This window comes from Zophobas morio, unplaced genomic scaffold (genome assembly GCF_036711695.1).
Source record: "Zophobas morio isolate AGI-343-1 ecotype UQ-CSIRO unplaced genomic scaffold, CSIRO_AGI_Zmor_V1 ptg000213l, whole genome shotgun sequence".
Taxonomy (NCBI): Eukaryota; Metazoa; Arthropoda; class Insecta; order Coleoptera; family Tenebrionidae; genus Zophobas; species Zophobas morio.
The window spans coordinates 290,215-308,600 of record NW_026972317.1 but is presented as its reverse complement, the minus strand read 5'-3'; the positions used below and the strand labels follow the sequence as shown (position 1 = coordinate 308,600).

The window sequence follows — 18,386 nt, the reverse complement described above, 5'->3', positions numbered from 1 at the left end:
TAAATTATTGACTAACTAATTAACTTTCGTAAATTTAAACATTATTTGATTTTTTTTTTAGTAATAAATTTTAATAAGAAATAAATTTAGTTATAAAATTTTATATTTTTTAAAATTAATGAAACACTAATTTTAATCTACACTTAAAATTAGTAACGAATTATTATGATTTCTAAAATTATTAAATTTCTAATTAAATTTAAACAATTTTTAATTTGGTAATAAAATTATATATTTTTAAATTTAGTGGAAAACTAATCAATTTTAATACAATTTTATAATTAACAGAATTTATTATTATTTCTAATGTATTATTTAATTTATAAACTCTAATAAAAACGAATCTACATTTTTATAATTTCGTAATAAACTTTTATATTTATATGTAGTTTATTAAATATTTAATATTTTCTTGATCAAAACGATCAGACAATTTTATAAATTATTTTGAAAATCTTTTATTTAATTTTGCTAAAAGCGAATAAAACATTAACAATTTCGTACTAAAATTTTATAATATTTTAATTTATATAAAAAATATTAATAATACGATCAAATATTTTGTATTTTAGTAGAAGTTATATTAAAATTAGAAAATATTTTATTAACTTTTATGAAAAAGAATTAACTAATTTCTAATTTAGCCATTAAAACTTGAATTTTTTATTTCTTTTTTTTTAAAAACAGTAAATTAATAAAAAGAATTTACAATTTACTTTTAAAAATTTCTAAACTTGACTTTTTTTTCTCAATTTATTAATAACTATTAAATTAATTAAAGTTATTCTTTTTCAATATTTTCAGAAATTTTTTTATATTATTTTTTGTTTAGTTAAACTTTTATATATTTATGTTTTATTTTTTTGAAATTTACTATAAAAAAATATATAATGTAAATCTGAAAACTATTATAAACACATTTATAACTTTTTATTATTCAAATTTACTTAAAAAGTTGAGAAAAATTAAAATTTAATAATAAGAAATGTAAATTCACCAGAATATTTGAAAGAGCAATTTAATATTTTTTTTTACAGACAAAAAGAAGTCTACGACACAACACGTGGTTGCCTCCATTCCCTCATGACACCCGTCGTCCTATCGTTTCCTTTCCTTCTTCGCGTTATCCAATGCGGTTGGCTCTACAAGCTAACCGGTCAGAAGTTTCCTTATTTGGTCAATCTTCTCAAGTACGCCACTGGTTTCCCTTCATTATTGTGTTATATACTGTTGTCTTCATTATTTTCACCGAAGCGTTTCCGGCGATTTGGATTGGATACCTGATGCATTCTACTAATTCCCAGAAGAAACAATCACTATTGGTTGTTTGGTGGCTCTCGAGGTTTCGCTGCTATTGTTGATTACGATGTCATTATTATTATTGAAAACAAAAAGCATCGTCAACTCGGCTTGCACGTTTTTTTGGGACGTATTGATGGACTGGGGACTGGGCCAGGTCCGCTCGGGCAGGCACCTTTTCCTGCGGGGGCATCTCGTCTATCCAGTCATATGGTCACGTGCTAGAATGTTTTTTATTGGTTTGTTTCATGCCTGCAGGGCGGCACGCTTCGTATCATAACTGCTATATTGGTAGCCGCTAAGTTTAAAGCTGCCTGAACTCTGCTATTAGGTACTACGTAGCCATCGGGGCGGATTTTGTCCTGCGGTGCACATGGAGCCTGCAGCTGGCGTCTGCTGTTCACCTGAAAGGACAGGAGCTCACGCTGGTGCTGGAGGTCGCCGAGGTGTTCCGGAGGGCTATGTGGAACCTCTTCCGCGTGGAATGGTGACTTTTTTGGTGTTTCATTATTATTATTGTCAATGCATATGTTGGGGTTGAAGGTACCACGTGGAGAACAAACTTTATAGTTTACCAGAAAGAAGTGTTTGATAAAAAAATAAAAAAAATCTTGGAAACTTTCCTTTTTTATTAAAGTCAACTACTAAAGAAGTTTATAAAATAATGGTTGTTTCGTGAAACGAAAACGCGCAGGAAAGCGGGAATCCGGACAACTGCCGCATAGCACGTGGAAGGGAAAGAAATTGATTAGCCCTCAGTCGGATTCCTGGTCGTCGCGTGCTTCGCTGCTCTCCTCGTCGGCAGCCGGGGGAATGAAGGGCCGTTTGATGTCAAAGGCTTTTACTGCGGCCTGGACGGACGGGAGTAGTTAATGAGAGGAAGAATCATTTAGGCTGATACTTGGTGATATTTACCGTCCAATCGTTCATCGTAAAACTCCAAACAAGCTGGTTCCTTTCGGATGAAGTCTCGTGCTCAATACCAGGAGTAGCGGGCTCTAAAAAAGATAGTGGAGTTTTTTTGCCTATCACAACGCCATAGAAAAAAGGGCGACCAATCGTAGGCAAATTGGTATCTTTGTCCAATTGTATGGCCGCCCATCCGTCCTTCACCAGAAAGGAAAGATAGAAGATATTCTCGACGGTAGCTACGAACGAGAAGGGATTCATAATAAAGCGGAAAAGGCACATGGGCCTCCGCAGCCGCCGCAGGTACCTGCCATATACCGGCCAATAAGCATTGCGAACAATACACTACCAACCAATAGCTACACAAAGCCACTATACTTTGCGACTCGGGCCACTTCGCGAGTCGTCGCCTCTTCCTGGCCGCTCTCATTGCCGTCCTGCCACATGGTGAATTGCGACATAAACGAAACGCCGGTAGTTTCTACCGTAAATGGGCGGGCGTCTTCCTCGCTGGCGCTGGTCGTCCTGCCCGTCTGTCTTCTCTGGCGTGACTTTCCTTCCGGAACCACTTGGCTTAGCGCTCCCGAGCTGCAGCCCATGAGATCTTTATAGTCTCTTTTTCGTAATAAAAAAATATGCAAAATTAACATAAAATCAATTCTGGGCGGCCTCCCGCTAAAAAGCTCTTCAACGTGTTTTCCGAGAAAAGCCCATTCAAACTGCCGACAAGTTCGATTCTTAACAATTTTAAATTAAAAAACTAAAAAATATACGAAGAATTAAATTTGTATTAAAAAATTCTGGTCTTCTATTATAAATTAAAATCTAAAAAAAAAATAATCCGTGGTAACATTTAACGAAACAACAAAAAAAAAAGTTTGCAGTGAGGTACAAGCGCTGAATTATAAGGAACGAGGCTTTGACGCTCAAAAATTAATTATAAAAAGGTAATTAAACAAATAGAATTTCCCATCCCAAAAATTTCTTTAATAAAATTATTTTGAAAAGTTTTCTTTGGACCCAGAAATTTTTATAAAGCAAAACCAGAAGAAGAAAATTAAACGCAACTACAACAAATCCATCACAATTTATTTTAAAAATTACATCAAACACCATTACGAACAATTGTTATTGGAATCTACTTTAAAAAAAAACGAGCTTCCACTAAAAAGTAAATGAAAATTCCGTTTCAAAAAATTCCTTTAAATTTAATTTAAAAAAAAAAAACAGAAAATTTGAAGAGATTTTCTTTTTTTATAAAACTGAATTTGTAACAAAGTTTAAAAATTTTATCTCAATCTATTTAAAAATATATATATTAGCAATTTAGTAAATTTTACGGAATCTACTTTTATTACTAAACATATTCCATCACTACGAATTATAAAAATCCCTCCCCAAAAACTTATTTTAAATAAATTAAATATAAAACCTTTTTAAAAAATTATGATCTGCTATCTTTTCTAAAACAAATTTGTAAACTATTAAGCTTCCAACCCAAGTTTGGTATAAATAAATTAATTACCAACTCAGAATTGTCAAGGAAATCTGCTCTATTTATAAATTCTTTTACTTTGTTCACGTAAAATGTGGCATCAAACGAAACAAAATTTAAATTCAAATTTAACGATTTTTTTAAAGCAATCGAGGAAGAAACAACGAGGTATTCAGAATCGAGGACAGCTTCCCTACAAGTTTCAACTAAATATTAAAATTCTGGTAAATAGAGTTATAAAAATTAATAATAATATAAGCAATAAAAATATTTAAAAAATTTAAATTTTATTAAAAAATAAAACTAAAAATATATTCATCCACAAGTTTCAAAGCTAATATAATGTTTATATGATAAATATAAGATAATAAATGGGAGTAAGAATAGTTTAAATACTATAATAAAGAGCTAAATAATAATTTTTTTTGCTTAAAATTTAAAAAGGTAATAAAAATAGTAATATTTATAAAACCTCTTGAAAAAAGTTCATTGCATTTATTCAAGCCCTCTGTAAGGCCTGTAGAAGTAGGGACTTCCAATTCATTTCTACTTTCTTTAGTTAAATTTTAAATAAAAAGATTCAAAATAATAATAGCAAAAAGTATTGTTCATACAGTAAAATATAAGAACCTTCGGTTTCTTTTAAAAGACTTCGATAATCTCTTCTTAAACTTAATCGAGATTCTTGAGACAATTGTTCACTTTCATTAATTTTTAATAGAAGCAAAATTATAATTAAAAGAACTTTTAGTAAAAAAACCATAAATAATCTTTTCCTTTCTTTTGTAATATATAAATTTGCTCTTGTAAGAAAAGCAAAAGGCTTTGTAAATATGTGATGAGCATGAATATAGCTATATAATCAGATGGAATATAGCAAAACTATACTTCTTAGCTACAAACTCGAATTATTATTAAGCGTTGAAAGAGATTGCAACATATAAAGTATTGCATTTTAACAAATTATTTATATATATAATTTTTTAATTTCAAGTAAAACCCGGCAATGGTTTTTAAAAAAAATATACACAAAGTAATACCTTTTAACAAATATTATATACATAAAAATATTTTATTAAGTAAAACCTCGACATTGCTTATATAATAAAGTTCCATTTCATACAAAACTTAAATGCACTCACCAACGCACTCAAAAGCTATAAGGCCTGCATGTCTTTAAGCTACCTGTTCAAGAGAGCCTAAAAGCGAAGCTGTGTTTTTCTCTAAGTCTCTCCTTGCGAGTTTGTAACTAAAAAATATATTTATTTTTAAATAGTTATATTTCTTTCTTGGGAAACTTTATAATAATATATTATTATGAAAAATTGCGCTTGGTTATATTGTTACTTTAACATATTAAACTTTTAACAGTAGTTTATTATTAATGAATACCGACAATTTTTAATGAATATCTTACACTTATACTTAAGCATATGTTCTAAATTTGTCGAAAAAATATGGTAAAAGTTATAATTTACTAAATAAATTTATAATGAATAATACAGAAGAAATTAAAAATTTATTAAAAAGATAAAACGAAAAATATAAAAGTATTAGTATATAAACTTAGTAACAAAATAATATGAAATAAAAAAAATAAACTTTGGGGGTAAGAAAAAATTTTCCTGGAAGCAAGCACGGTTAAGAATGAGATCAAGGTAAATATAAATATATAGAGGTAAAGTTTAAGGTTAAACTTAATAAAAAGATAAAAAGGACGATGAAAGTTTACTGTCTGTCTCTTTATATTCTAGTGCAAGCATTAAACTTATAGTCTTCTTAGTTTTTATAACGTATGTTTTTACATTATGAAAGTATTTGAAAATAAAGAAAAAATATTTTTTCAGCAGTTCTATAACGCGTTTATCAGTTAAGAAAAAGAAACTTTTGTAAATCATCTCGTTTTAATAACTGATGAGCCAATTTTACCCATGGAAAGTATATGAAAGTTTAGAAAGCGCCTTTTTCCTTGCACTAGGTAGAATTTTTTAAATTTGGTTGCTTTTTTTTCGGTTTACAGCTAACGTTGTTATTGCACGCTTGTGATTCAGAGTTGAAAGTAATTTTATCTATTTATATCCCTAGCTTGCTACAGTGTTATGAGTGAAAAAACTTAAACTGCCTTATCATTTTGCTTTAAACGAGGGAAATGTCCTGTAAAGATGCTGCTTTTAAGGGATGTAACCCTAACCCCCTTAACCCTAATAAAAGTCTTTATAAGAACACTTTCTAAATAGTAAAATAAAAGTGAGAAACCTTCACTGACTTTATAAATACGCATGAAAAGATTACAAAGAAAACTCTAAGTTACTTTTACTATTATAACAAATGCAATTAACATGTAATAATTGCTATTAGTTTTGGTGTATATAATTTAAGTTTTACAACATTAATTTTAAATAAGATATCACTACTATATCCTTATTGTTAAAACTCTTGCTCATTAACACTTTAACTATTTTGTATTCCATTATTATTAGTATTGTTATATATCTCTTAAAAAATCTTGCAATGTTATTCTAACAGAGTAATATGTTTCTCTCGGCTATATATATTTAAAAAAAAAGAAAAAGCTTGTAACTTAGGGAAGTAGCTAGTAGTATATTTGTAACCTTCAGATGCTTTAATGCAATTTTAGGCTAAGGGTTAGCATATTTAAAGAATTGTATAAGTTCGCATTATACGTTATAATAGAAAAGCCTTAAATACCGAGCAGTTCCTGTAAACATTCTCTAAGGTTTTTAATATTAGACAAGGATTATATATTAAAGGTTCAAGGGATAGGCCCAAGCTACTAAGCGTAACCCATTACTAATCTAAAGATAGCTTCATAGATAACTAATTTGTTATAAAGTTTAAGTGTATCAGAATTTATGAGAACAAGATTATTTACTAATTCATCAGTAGATTGCGTCCAAGAAAATTTAAATGAGTTTATGTGTTAATGCTCTTAACCGCTCAACTGCGACTATCCCGGTATAACAAATTTACATATAGAACCTGTTAAAGTGCACTATTTTTGCATTTCAGTGGATGTAAAATGCGCCAAAAATAATTTAATTTTTTTTATAAAATATTTAAAGTAGGTCTTTCAATTTAGTTTTTTATATATAAAGCCACCGAAGTAATGTCTTCAATATTCCAGGAAAAGGGGTTGTGAAAAAAAAAATTAATCTATTTATATTCCTTTCTTCCTATTGAGAAGATAAGGATGGTGTGGCAGTTCTAGGGATTAACAAATATTTTTACTTTGTTAAGCAAATGCAAAAGTTGTAGTAGGATTTCACATGTTTGTCAGAAGAGGTAAAGACTTTGAGGTACTATAAATAACTGGAGACTGGAGAATATCACTACGTCTACGCTTTCAATTATATCTTTGAAAACTTAAAGAGCTAATATTATCACTTACTTGTTAACGACTTTCAAAGCCTAATTTCTTTTTTACATACAGCGAGACTGGGTTAAAAAAGAGCTTGAAACCAAAATTATCTACGCTTACGGACTGTTCAGAAGAGTTAATATAATTTTAAAACTGCATATTTACGTTTTTATAATATTTCGTTCTTACGAGTCATTTAACACCATTTAGAGCATTACCAGCTCTGCAAGGGATCGAGGCAGTTGGTACTACCCTTAACCTGGCTAGTAGGGGTCCCATTACTATAATGTCAATATAAATCGCCCAGTCAACCACTCACGTTGTTCGATCTTAACGCTCTTCAAGTGCGTGACATCCAGGCCATTCTATGCGGAGATTTTAACTGTAAACATCCTGCGTGGGACAGCGGAGTTGTAAATCGGAACGGCTACACCCTTAAGGCTTACGCTGAGGAAGGTGGGTTGAGAGTCCTAGGACCACAGTTGCCAACACACATGACGAGGAAGACGGGCACAATGGACGTCTTAGATATCGCCGTGTTAAAAAATATACGCCTTCCAACGGCTATTGAGGCGCTAAATGAATTGTCGTCGGGTCATTTACCTGTCCTGCCCCAAAACTTGGCGACGAAAAGGAAGCAATAAGAAACATTCTTCCGAGCTTACACGAACTGGAACAAATTAACCGAACTGCTCGAAAAGGCCTTGCCTTCGTTTAAGACACTACTCGAAACTTCCGCTAAACTAAACAATGCTGTTGTCGAATTCGAACGCAAAGCTCACAGTAAAGCAACGACGACATGTGAAATTATGTACCGCCCTAAACGCCTTCCTAAGGAACATTAGGATGCGAGCAAAGGCGAAGAAGACAAACCAGTGCTAAACCTCCACCGGCACATCAGGCAAAAGCTGATGACGCCTATAAACTTCCAATAAAATAACAAATCAAACGAAGTATCGGAGGCTAGTGAAACCGGTCGAACTTTTTGGAAAATTGTTGAGCGAGTTAGAAATCGAGGACATTCAACCCGAACCACCACTTCGCAACGGCAATACCGTAGCCGAAAGCGATGAAGATAAAAAGAAACTTTTTGCTTAACATCTAGCTGCCCAGTGCTCGCCTTTACAACCTCAACCGACCACAACGCCCCTCTTGTGCCCAATCTTATCTTTTTTGATACCACTGATTTTCTGATTTTCTGGAATTGTCTATCAATAATCAAATTACTACGGAAGCGAAAGGCGCCCTGTCCTGACGGCCCAACCTGATGTTAAAACGGTTGCTAGAGGCTGCTATGAATCATATATGCGGTCTCGTCGACTCGCTGTTGACCATCGGCCGTTTTGCTGGGCGTTAGGAAAAAAAGCCTTTTGTCGGCAGGTGGTAAGATAGCTGAAGCAGTAATACTTAATCGTTTGAAGGCGGTTATGAAAGCTCGTGGAATTTTATCAGTTTCAATTTGGATTTCGCCAGGGATACTCAACGGCCCAACAAATTCTTCGCCTAGTCGAGTGACGACCAGAGCCTTTAATTTAAAAAAAGCCACTGGTGCTGTCTTTCCCGATGTTGAGAGGGCCTTTGACCGAATATGGCAAGGCGGTCTGTTATGCCAGCTACATGCTTTGGAGATACCACGCCGACTTCAAGAAGTTCTCAAGTCGCACTTAACCGGCAGGGCCTTCAATTTGCGAGAAGGCGCTGCACTGTCGTCACCTCGCTCTCTTACAGCGGGAGTCCCACAAGGCTCTCTTCTATCACCGCTGCTATCGCGCTCTATGCGAACGATATTCCTCCTCCTCTCCACCCTCACACACGGGAGACCATTTAGGCCGGTACTACGCGATAATTTATTCTTCGTCCAACTTACACGTTTTACTATGTCAGCACTTACAATTTTATCTTGAAGCGCTTGCTAGCTGGTGTCGGCAATGGGACCTCTCTGTTAACGCAGCCAGGGGCAACGCGCTTCTTATAACGAAGAGATAACACCATGCGCTGCCGACACGTTATTTTAAACAACATGGAATTTCCGTGGTGTCGGCTTAACCCTAACCTCCTAACCTGAACCACGCTGTGGCATACAGGTAAATTATGTGGCGACGAAGGTGAAGGCAGCGACCCAGATGCTATTTCTTCTATTGTGCAGCAAAAGTAAAGTTTCGAGGCGCAATAAGAGAAGGTTTTATTTGTTGTGCATTCGGCTGAGTATGAGGTATGCATCTCCTGCCTGTGTTTACGACTTCTCGGCAATAATGTTCTCGTTTCATGTGCGACAATATAAGCTACTGAAAATATTTAAAATTAAGCCCTTGCCCTCTACGAACGGATAGCTGGACACGCCAATCGTTTTACTAGCTGAAGGGCTCACTTACAAGCTTTGGAATGATGCACTCAGCATGACGGTTGAAAGCTACGTTGGGGGGTTTAAATTGAATGTGAAAGACGCATTATAAGATACGTGTACTCGTGGACGACCAAAAACCCGTTTGAGTATTCGAAGTTGTTAACTCGATCGATTGCCAAGAATCGCCATTTAAAAATAAACTTCGTCTTTACTATAACTAGCGCTGGTACAAAAATAATAGTCAATGCTAAGAGTGAGGGTAGTCTTGGATTTAAGCCTTTGGCTATCCAACATCTTTTAACTTCACAGGGCGTTTGTGGTAATAAAGATCGCTCTGGATAGAAATCTTTCAAGTTATAAACTATTATCTAACCTTAAACGAATTTCTTAACAGTAGAAAAATACACACCTTTTGACTTTCTGCTCTTTTTAGAGCAAACAACCATATTTTAAAAAGTTTTATTTCTAATGAATTACAACGACGTTATACAACCTATTGTTATTGATAATGTGAGCCTTTAATTTTTAACAGTAAATACTAGTAATACAATACTAATATAAGGGTTCAGGAGTTATTAAAGCAGGATTTGCAGGAGAGGACAATCCTAAAACAATTTTCCCCAATTTGTAACAAACTACAATTACATCCTTTTATCTTTTAAAAAATATTTTCTTTGTAATAAGGGTAGGACGGCCTAAACACATTAGGGTGATGGCAGGGAGTATTGAACGAGTAAAGGATGAGGTGATTTAAACTTTATACAAGTTTTTCTTTTAAGTAATTAGGATTTCTAACTCTTAAAAAATTCGAAGGATTATCTGTTACTATAAAATGAAAGGCTAACTATAATTTATATATTCAAGTTTACAATTTTTTTAAAAAATTAACTTGCTTTAGTTCCCTTTTATAATAATAAAACTTTTTAAATATTCGTTATAGTACTTAGGGAAGGCGATCTCGGAACACAGAGGACTCTTAAAGCTTAATTATCCTGTAGAACACGGCATTGGTGGGCCCAATAACAATAATGTTAAAAATAAAAATAATGATAATGACAAACTCTTTAAAAGTGGAGGAGTGGGCGGACATGGAGCTTGTTTGGGCATTTTTGTATAAGGAAGAATTGATGGTCAAGTCAGAAGAAGTGCGTTAATATGGATTTTTCTGTAAAGCATCAAATTTTTTTCTTTTTTTGCATTTTTTTAAAGCATCCAGTTCTGCTGACGGAAGCTCCTTTGAATCCTCACAGAAACAGGGAACAAACCGCTCAACTTTTTTTCGAAACTTTCAACGTTCCTGCTCTTTATATATCCATTCAGGCCGTACTAAGCCTGTATGCCGCTACTTCTGTTATATTATTACTTTTTACTGCTAATGAACGTTAATTAATTTTTTTTTTTAGATATGCGAGCGGCCATACAACCGGAGTTGTCCTTGACAGCGGCGACGGCAAGATTTTTCTTCTAATTTTTTAAAATTTATTTTTCTTACAGTTAACTTTAAACTTGATTCAGGGGTGACCCACAGCGTGCCTGTCTATGAAGGCTTTGCTATGCCTCACTCTATGAAGCGAATGGATCTCGCTGGCAGGCTTATATATATTATTTTTAGTACTTGTATAGTTATTTTCTTACTACAACCTCTTTTAAAGAGAAGTCACTTGCTACTTGCAAAGACTTTTGAGGCGGCAGGGACACTTTTTTGAAACCTCCGCAGAATTCGAAATCGTCCGCGAAATAAAAGAAAAAGTAAACGGTTCAATGAATGTTTTTTTTAAGGGAATAACCAATAGGCTTTGGGGTAGATGTGCTTTCTTTCCAGCGAGTCCACTAACGGGAAGAAAGATTTAGAAAAGGAAGTGTATTTTCTTCCAGACGGGCGCGCAATTTCAGTAAGAAAGTGTTGTGTTCCCGCGGTTTTCCACTCAAACTCAACTTTTTCATATTAAAGATTGGCAAAGCGCGTTATCAGGCGCCGGAAATACTCTTCAGGTACTCATTCCTTACATATTCCGCCACGTTGCTGTTATGCTCGAAGGCCTCAGTTGATTGGCCAGGAGTACGCCGGGGTCCATCGCACACTAGTCGACTCCGTACTCACGACGGACATGGACTTCAGGTAGGAAACTTTTCTTTTCATTGGTTAGGTCACTTTTCTATAAGCCTTTTTTATCCAATCGTAGGCAAACACTTTTCCAGAACATCATTTTGAGTGGAGGATCGACTCTCTTTGGAGGTTGCTGCCATAAAAGTTGATTGGGCCTTTTTAAAATGCACGTGATTCGGAAAGGGTTTGGCAGTCGACTTTTATCGGAAGTGAGGGCTTTACTGAGCCCGACGGTGAAGATCCGCATACTCGCCCCGCAGGACAGGCAAAGGGCTCTTCTCTCTTCTCAGTTCCTCTAACGTTCTTCTCGCTAGCAGACAGAACTCCACGTGGGTGGGAGGGTCGATATTGGCATCGCTCAGCACCTTTAAAAGGGTAATGAGTGCCGCCTTTTCTTGCGTCTATTATTAGTGCATAATAAGCATATGCAGATGTGGATATCCGCTGCAGAGTGGAGGGAAGACGGGATGACCGCACTTCTGAAAAAGACTTTTTAATAATAAGAAATAAGCCGTTCTGTCATTGACCGTCTTTAGACTTTTTAGAAGGATTAAAATATTTTTCGATTCCAATAACTTGTCTGCCGGATTTTTTTTGTCTGTCCATCCGCTTCTCGTCCTCAGCTGTTCTCTTCGGGGGAGCGCGATTCGTGAAGAACGCCGTGAGCTTTTTTTGGGACTTGTGCGGCTGTGCTACGCGTGTGGACGAGCGTCCATCTAGTGCCAGGTTTTTAGGTAGGGCCGGACTTGTTTCTGCAGAGATAGTTTAGCTCAGTAGCAAAATCCCACGCATGTGTGCACATGCACGAGACCCACGTGCTTGTCGGCGTCCAACAAAACACAGATGGGCAGGTGATCAGAAAACTGCGGAGGAGTATACAGCATCCCTGCGGAAATCAGTTATCAAAACTTTTTTTCTAAACGACGCAATAAGCAAAAAGCAGCTCGCCGGTGTGCGGGGGTACAATATGGAAATAGTAGGCAGCAGGCGGGGCGTCTTGCATTCCTGTACGTATAAATTACCAATACGGAGTCGGTCAAGGAATAAAAGAGCGAACCAGTGCCGTCGTACGGAGCTGGCTTGATCAGTCCGCCAGCAGTGAGACAGAAAAGGAGATCAGACTCGTCTTCTTGGTAAGACTTGGTGCGGTTAAAATCCAATTTTTCCAGCGAGCAACTGCTTTTATATAAATACCTTTAAATTTGCATGCGAGAAAAAAAATTAGACCTTGCAACCGTCTCATAGTATCGACTATCATTCAGAAAAGTATAAAATTGTTTGTTCAGAAGGGGCGTGCCAGCGACAACAAACTGGTTAAAGAGGTTTTTCTCGACCAGTAAGAAGTCGATTCTCGCTCCATCATTAGAAAATCTGTTGTAATGACGACAATGAGAACTGCTACGTAAAAAAATATGAAAATTATTTAGAAACCTTCTGTTTCTAGACTGATCAAAACAAGTAAACCTTTCCTTGACTTCGGGGTGCATCGCAACTAGAGAATCTACGAGGTTTGCCCGCTCCAGCAAGTCGTAAAACCAGCACTGGAAAAACGAATCAGTGGGCGACCTAATTCGCATCGGAAAAAAAAAAGTTGAAATTTTTCACAAAACCGTCTAAGTTTAGCAAGTCGCAAACTGTAATATTAACTGCACACTTTTCTTAAAAAACTGTTAAATTATTTTAAAAGGAGAGCGAGCCGTACGCGCCAAAATCGGAGAGTATATAAGCCTCCTTTTTTGTGAACGTTGTGTTGGCGGCTTTTTCGTAGCATTCAATCCACTGACCGACAAAAAGTGTATTTCGATAAGAAGCACTACAATTTTCTCCACTCCATTTTCCAATACAAAAGGCATCTTGAGCTTCTGAACAGCTCTCGTATCGCTTACCTGATCCAAATAGTAAAAATAAATTAGTACTGATAAGCATATACTCATATACAACTTTTATTATATAAACCAGATTTATATTGAAGAAAAAGAGACGAAAAATAAGATGATTTCAATAAACTTGCTAATCAAAGTAAAAAAAATTACTACCAATGTGCCGAAGCTTTATATCTTTAAGATTGGAAACAATCTATAAAATAATATAAAAAAATTCATATTTATAAATTTTTTTTATTTTACTTTGTACTGAAATTTTCTCTTTAAAGTTTTTTTCTCCACGATTTCAATAACTTGCACACTTAAACTCTTCAGTAATAAAATAACTCGCTCCAACCCTTATAAAAATGGATAAAAATATATATCCCTCTCCAAAAGAATTTATAGTTTGAAACTTTTTTAAAAAAACAATTTTTAGGTCTACTTTATAATAAGTTCGAGTTGTCGATTCCGTATAAAATTTTTAAGTTTTTCTTTAACTATATAAAAAATTCTTTATTTTTAATATTAAACTTAAAAAAAAGCATCAACAACTTTGAGTACAATCAATATTTACTAGATTAAGCAAAAACATCCTTACCGTAAATTTTACAAATTAAAAATGTAAAAATACAATCCGAGGGGGTTTAAATATTAACAACTCTTAAACCTTTTTTTAGTTTTCTTGCAAGTTGACCGCTCTCGTTACTTAAATTAATTAATTAATATTTTATAAATAGCTAAAAATGTTTTACTTCTTTCCTTCGTGATTATTTATTATACTTAAAAGTTCACTATAACATATAACCCTGTTAAACCTGATAATAAAAAGATTATTTTTTTTTTTAATTTTATGATTTAGTTAAAAATAATTTATAGGTACCAAGAAACATCCTCTTTTCTTCCCGTCAAGTTCAAATCCCCTTCAATAATTTTATATTTTAAAATTATACAAAAAAATACAAAAGCGATATATATAAATAGTGTAAATAATTATATAATATAATTTAGAAGGGAAACCGGCTATAATGACGGCCTTCAAAGAAGATTGCAAGCTCACCACCAACTGGGTTAAGGCGAGGTGAAACTGCGCTTTATGGCAATTTCTAGAAGAAGGTGCGTAAACATTCACTATTAAAAAACTGCCTATTTTCGACGAGCAAAGATTAAAAAAAGAATTCAAAATTAAGGAAACATTTAAGAAGCCAAAACAGATTACCATGAAACGTAACGAGGCATCGCCCTTCCAAGTTAAGTAGCTCAGCCTCCTTTAAACCCAACTGGTTATCGTGTCCCGAAAATTTGTTTGAATCGGAATTACAAGCGCAGTTAGTTCTATGTTTAATGTATATTGTAGATAACAAAGTAGAATTCGAACAGGGAAAGGGATTGGCATCTGCGCTACTAGTTAACCCTTTTCTTGCAAAAGTAGCTACGCCATTAAAGCCTTGACGGCCTGGAAAAAAAATTCAAACAAAAAAAATTAGGTTTAACTAAATAGTAATAATAGTAGGAATAAAGTCGAACTTCGGCAACAACTCCAAAAAGTTTCCCAATCTTTTAATAAAGATCCTGAAAAGTGGGCGTTATTACCTATTTTTTCCAAAGAAAGTTTTGTCTAACGAAGAAAGTAATTTTTATAACAAAAAAATTTGAAAAAATTAGAACCTCTTGTAAACACAATATGTCTATTTTAAGTAAATTAAGCCATTTTTCTAAAGAGCCAAATTGTAAAGTAATTTCGCGATATGTTGTGGACCAACTTGCGACATTAAAGGAAACAATAAGCATTTATAAAGAAGTTTATTGCAAAGTAACGTTCCAAAGCATTAAAGACATAAAGTTTGTTTTTCGTTGAATTATTAATCAAAAATTATTTTTTCTTTAACTCGCCAACAAACTTTCAATACTCGAGCCTTTAGACAGACTAGTAACGTCATTCCAACTTTTTGGTTTCTCGCTTAGCCCCTGCGTTACCCTTTCTCCCCTCCCCTTACCTTTACATCAGTCTTAAATATTCTGACAAAAACCAAACTTGTATTGAAGGCGAACCACGATAGTGTGAGTCATCCTTTCATTCGTAATATATTTAACTGCTAGGGGAGGGTTGACAGTTCATTAAAGGAAATAACACGACAACAAAATATAAATTTAGACTCTAGCTAAAGGTTTCTATGTAAAGCACCGTTTTGCTTGAAACAGAGTGGGAGTAACTTGTTTTAGAGCTCTTACGGCTAGGGGAGCTCCCAAGCAGCAGAGGTATATGTCAGAATTAGCTGCTTTCGCTACGTAGTGTAAAGGGTATTGTGCTTCCGTCGCAGTCATGACCTTTGCAACTACGAAGTCTCGTGTAAATACCGCGAAAGTATACTGCTGATAATAATTATCGAGTATTTGGCTTGCACCACTGGATTATCGTGTCATTAAAGACCAGTGCCGATAGCGGTGTGGTTCTCCATGATAAAATGTTCTTTGCTCAGGCGTCTTTTGGAGAGTAACCTTTTAAAAAACAGCAATTAAAAGCAAGCATGAAGTGCAAATGCTTTCAAAGTAGAGCGGGCGGCTTTGATGAAGAATTAAAGGTTCTATTACCTATGTACATGGCAACCTTATAGTGAGGTCTAGTCGGTAATGTAAGTCGCTCATAGAAGGCAAGGATTACCCCCGCTAGTTTTCTTAAATGCTGACGTGCTTTGCCAACACAGGTGCCACATAGGAGGGATATAGGCGTTTAATTTTTAAGCTTCATGCAACACTCAGTCAAATGTTTTCTTAACTTAAAAGAAGAAACACAGGATAATTTGCTATGTTATACTGGAGACTGTTGAGTCATTTAATTCCATGCCTACCCACACTGTAACTCTGGTAGAGGTCGCGGCGGGCATTAAGGCCTCCTTCAAGCGGCCACAGCAAATTTTCCAACTGCGAACAAGAGGTTGATAGATCTCTATCTAATTGGCAGACATGCAGGCCATGGCGTCTGTAGTAACATCACCAAAAGTCTTCTTTTTCTATCAAATCGAAATGCTGTGAAGGGTTAGCGTCTTCTTAAGTAATAAAGATAGTAAAATATGTATCGCTATCAGTCGCATGTGTTTCAGTACCAGGTTCTTTCTCCGGAAAGCTTTTATGCTCTCCTGAATCTCGGTGCTGATGGTCTATTTGACCCTAAGTGGTTGCACCTCTTTTCAAGATATTTGTAGCCGCAGTAGGTCTCTCAGACCCCTTGATTTTGAAATTTTTTACTTTTATATTATATAAAAAACACAGTAAATTTTTGAACACTTTTGTTTACTGAGATATTAGGAAGCGGGTCACACTAAACTTTGACTTCCATCTAATTTGAAAATTTAAAAAACAATAATTTTCAGAACTGCAAGCCCCTCCGCAACTACTGTAGGGTTAAAGGTCACTAAAACTCGCTTTAATAAGCTATTATTGGCAATTAAAGGGGAAAGGTGGCACACATTAACAACAGAACAATCAACAAATAAAAGTGCTTTGTCACCATCTCTCAAAAAGGTAGTAACGCACCTCTACCCTAATCATTCCCCTTAATAAACTGCCAAACGAAGTCATCGCTTCCACCTGCCTCCAGTTTGTAGTGTAACTTTCTTTAACGGCAACAAGTGCGCCTGTAGCTTTTTACTAATAAATGTCGGTTTAATCGATTTATTGCTAGTTTTCTTTTGGCATGCTGCGAGTGCTGCTTCAGGCCCCAGATAAAAAGCTAATCTCGACAGTCGGACGATCGAAGCGATGCTCAACTTTGTATACACAGTTATAAGCACGAAGTACTAGTGGCGATGTAATACGAACATGAGTGCCGGGGACAACTACAATTTAACATGGAGTGAAAACTACTTGGGAGACAGGGTCAACTCCAAACTTAAATTAAACAATTTAAGTGATTAAAAAAAAAATTCACAAACTTTTTTGCAAACCAGCGAGCCTGAAGATCAAACTGACTATCAATACTGGCATTTTATATACCTTCACAAAAGACAATTTTAAATAAATTTAAATTTGTATGATAGATATTTCAGATTTGCTGTTTACAATTTGCTTGCTAAAGTTTAATTTCCAAACATATTCACCAATAGTTTATTTGCTTTTATTTTATTTTTAATTTTTTCTTTGTTTATATATTATTTGTACACTATTAATTGGTTTTTTAAAAATTCAGAATCGTTTTATCAGATGTTATATATTCTGTTATTAATTTGCGGGTTAATGTTAGTGTTCACTTGCCGTTTTTTTTTTTAATATCATTCCCTATTACTATTTTGCTTTTATTTTGTTTTTGATTTGTTTAATGTTGTTTATTGAAAAGTGTGTACTTTTTCTATATAAATTTTACTTGGTTAATTGCGTTTTAATATAAAATTAATGTTTTTTTTGTTAATTGGGTTGGATTTCTCGTATAAATTAGGTGACTAAGTATAATTTTTCCTAGGAACATTATTCCTCATACGGGTATAATTATTATAATAGTACGTTTTCGGTTTTTCTTGTTACTAAGAGGCATCTTTAAATTAAAAAGCCAAAATTTCAAGACGCAAATACCTATACCTCTAAGATTTGTGGTTAATTCACTGACAGCAGTGTATATATGTAAAAAAATACTTAATAAAATAAGATTATTCTCCTACTTTGCGCTCCTTCGTCTTGTAACTGTTTGTTTGTGTCTACAGGACTTAACATCAGTCAAAACTAAAATTAGAAAACCAAAAGAACAAGTTAGTAGTCTTATATAGTTGTTAAAAACACAGAAGTACAACTTACTAAAACATTGAGCTTCTCAATTCTCCTACTCCTATCCACTTCTCAAGCACTCGTTCTAATTTTTGTGTATATCTAAGCAAATTGACTTGTTTACTAAAAAGATAGCATTTATCGGTCTTCTATACTGGTCTTTTACTCAGTAACTCTCAAGATTTTTCAAATAATCTTTTAAAGGGAAAGCATATAGGTGTTAATTATTTTCTTGC

At 34.4% G+C, this 18,386-nt stretch overlaps 4 protein-coding genes across 5 annotated transcripts; 2 read left to right on the top strand and 2 right to left on the bottom strand.

The window, feature by feature from the left end:
- Positions 1–993: 993 nt before the first annotated feature.
- On the top strand, positions 994–1,902 carry LOC135146163 (solute carrier family 53 member 1-like). 2 transcript variants are annotated; one of them, XM_064078321.1, is made up of 5 exons: positions 994–1,190; positions 1,255–1,342; positions 1,396–1,512; positions 1,631–1,786; positions 1,843–1,902. In XM_064078321.1, the coding sequence occupies exons 2-5, from the start codon at positions 1,284–1,286 to the stop codon at positions 1,889–1,891; spliced, it is 381 nt and encodes a 126-aa protein (XP_063934391.1). In that variant the 5' UTR covers positions 994–1,190; positions 1,255–1,283; the 3' UTR covers positions 1,892–1,902. The 2 variants fall into 2 exon arrangements, with proteins under 2 accessions (XP_063934391.1, XP_063934390.1); XM_064078320.1 differs by having other exon boundaries at positions 994–1,201.
- A 91-nt stretch (positions 1,903–1,993) lies between these two features.
- Positions 1,994–4,832, bottom strand: LOC135146168 (non-structural maintenance of chromosomes element 4 homolog A-like). The gene is made up of 10 exons (XM_064078328.1): positions 4,790–4,832; positions 4,334–4,404; positions 4,176–4,256; positions 3,734–3,909; positions 2,857–2,945; positions 2,694–2,796; positions 2,572–2,645; positions 2,355–2,515; positions 2,215–2,297; positions 1,994–2,150 (listed from the first exon to the last, which is right to left on the bottom strand). The coding sequence occupies exons 1-10, from the start codon at positions 4,795–4,797 to the stop codon at positions 2,055–2,057; spliced, it is 942 nt and encodes a 313-aa protein (XP_063934398.1). The 5' UTR covers positions 4,798–4,832; the 3' UTR covers positions 1,994–2,054.
- A 5,062-nt stretch (positions 4,833–9,894) lies between these two features.
- Positions 9,895–11,832, top strand: LOC135146113 (alpha-centractin-like). Its single transcript, XM_064078255.1, has 14 exons — positions 9,895–9,936; positions 9,989–10,053; positions 10,111–10,171; positions 10,367–10,436; positions 10,498–10,571; positions 10,636–10,760; positions 10,830–10,876; positions 10,942–11,017; positions 11,079–11,175; positions 11,232–11,318; positions 11,378–11,418; positions 11,465–11,545; positions 11,610–11,662; positions 11,717–11,832. Exons 1-14 carry the CDS (start codon positions 9,895–9,897, stop codon positions 11,830–11,832), a joined length of 1,035 nt encoding a protein of 344 aa, XP_063934325.1.
- A 68-nt stretch (positions 11,833–11,900) lies between these two features.
- On the bottom strand, positions 11,901–16,974 carry LOC135146104 (uncharacterized). Its single transcript, XM_064078247.1, has 20 exons — positions 16,930–16,974; positions 16,245–16,317; positions 15,988–16,086; positions 15,581–15,731; positions 15,064–15,083; positions 14,923–14,988; positions 14,615–14,851; positions 14,416–14,541; positions 14,279–14,318; positions 14,151–14,213; positions 14,066–14,103; positions 13,660–13,754; positions 13,570–13,609; positions 13,236–13,419; positions 12,965–13,099; positions 12,761–12,904; positions 12,591–12,709; positions 12,482–12,538; positions 12,345–12,419; positions 11,901–12,285 (listed from the first exon to the last, which is right to left on the bottom strand). Exons 1-20 carry the CDS (start codon positions 16,972–16,974, stop codon positions 12,053–12,055), a joined length of 2,040 nt encoding a protein of 679 aa, XP_063934317.1. The 3' UTR covers positions 11,901–12,052.
- Between the last annotated feature and the right edge of the window lie 1,412 nt (positions 16,975–18,386).

Excerpts from the sequence above, each read along its gene's own strand:
- LOC135146163 (XM_064078320.1), top strand. The coding sequence starts at position 1,084 with ATGACACCCGTCGTCCTATCGTTTCCTTTCCTTCTTCGCGTTATCCAA. Across the intron at positions 1,202-1,254 it reads TCTTCTCAAGTACGCCACTG|CGTTTCCGGCGATTTGGATT; the intron begins GTTTCCCTTCAT and ends TTTTCACCGAAG. Across the intron at positions 1,787-1,842 it reads AACCTCTTCCGCGTGGAATG|GTACCACGTGGAGAACAAAC; the intron begins GTGACTTTTTTG and ends TTGGGGTTGAAG.
- LOC135146168 (XM_064078328.1), bottom strand. Across the intron at positions 2,516-2,571 it reads GCAAAGTATAGTGGCTTTGT|GTACCTGCGGCGGCTGCGGA; the intron begins GTAGCTATTGGT and ends GGTATATGGCAG. Across the intron at positions 2,298-2,354 it reads TACCAATTTGCCTACGATTG|AGCCCGCTACTCCTGGTATT; the intron begins GTCGCCCTTTTT and ends TATCTTTTTTAG.
- LOC135146113 (XM_064078255.1), top strand. The coding sequence starts at position 9,895 with ATGAATTACAACGACGTTATACAACCTATTGTTATTGATAAT. Across the intron at positions 10,172-10,366 it reads TTGAACGAGTAAAGGATGAG|TACTTAGGGAAGGCGATCTC; the intron begins GTGATTTAAACT and ends TATTCGTTATAG. Across the intron at positions 11,176-11,231 it reads TCCGCGAAATAAAAGAAAAA|ATGTGCTTTCTTTCCAGCGA; the intron begins GTAAACGGTTCA and ends GCTTTGGGGTAG.
- LOC135146104 (XM_064078247.1), bottom strand. The coding sequence starts at position 16,974 with ATGACTTCGTTTGGCAGTTTATTAAGGGGAATGATTAGGGTAGAG. Across the intron at positions 14,852-14,922 it reads TTTTTGGAGTTGTTGCCGAA|GCCGTCAAGGCTTTAATGGC; the intron begins GTTCGACTTTAT and ends TTTTTTTTCCAG. Across the intron at positions 14,104-14,150 it reads AATAATCACGAAGGAAAGAA|TAACGAGAGCGGTCAACTTG; the intron begins GTAAAACATTTT and ends AATTAATTTAAG.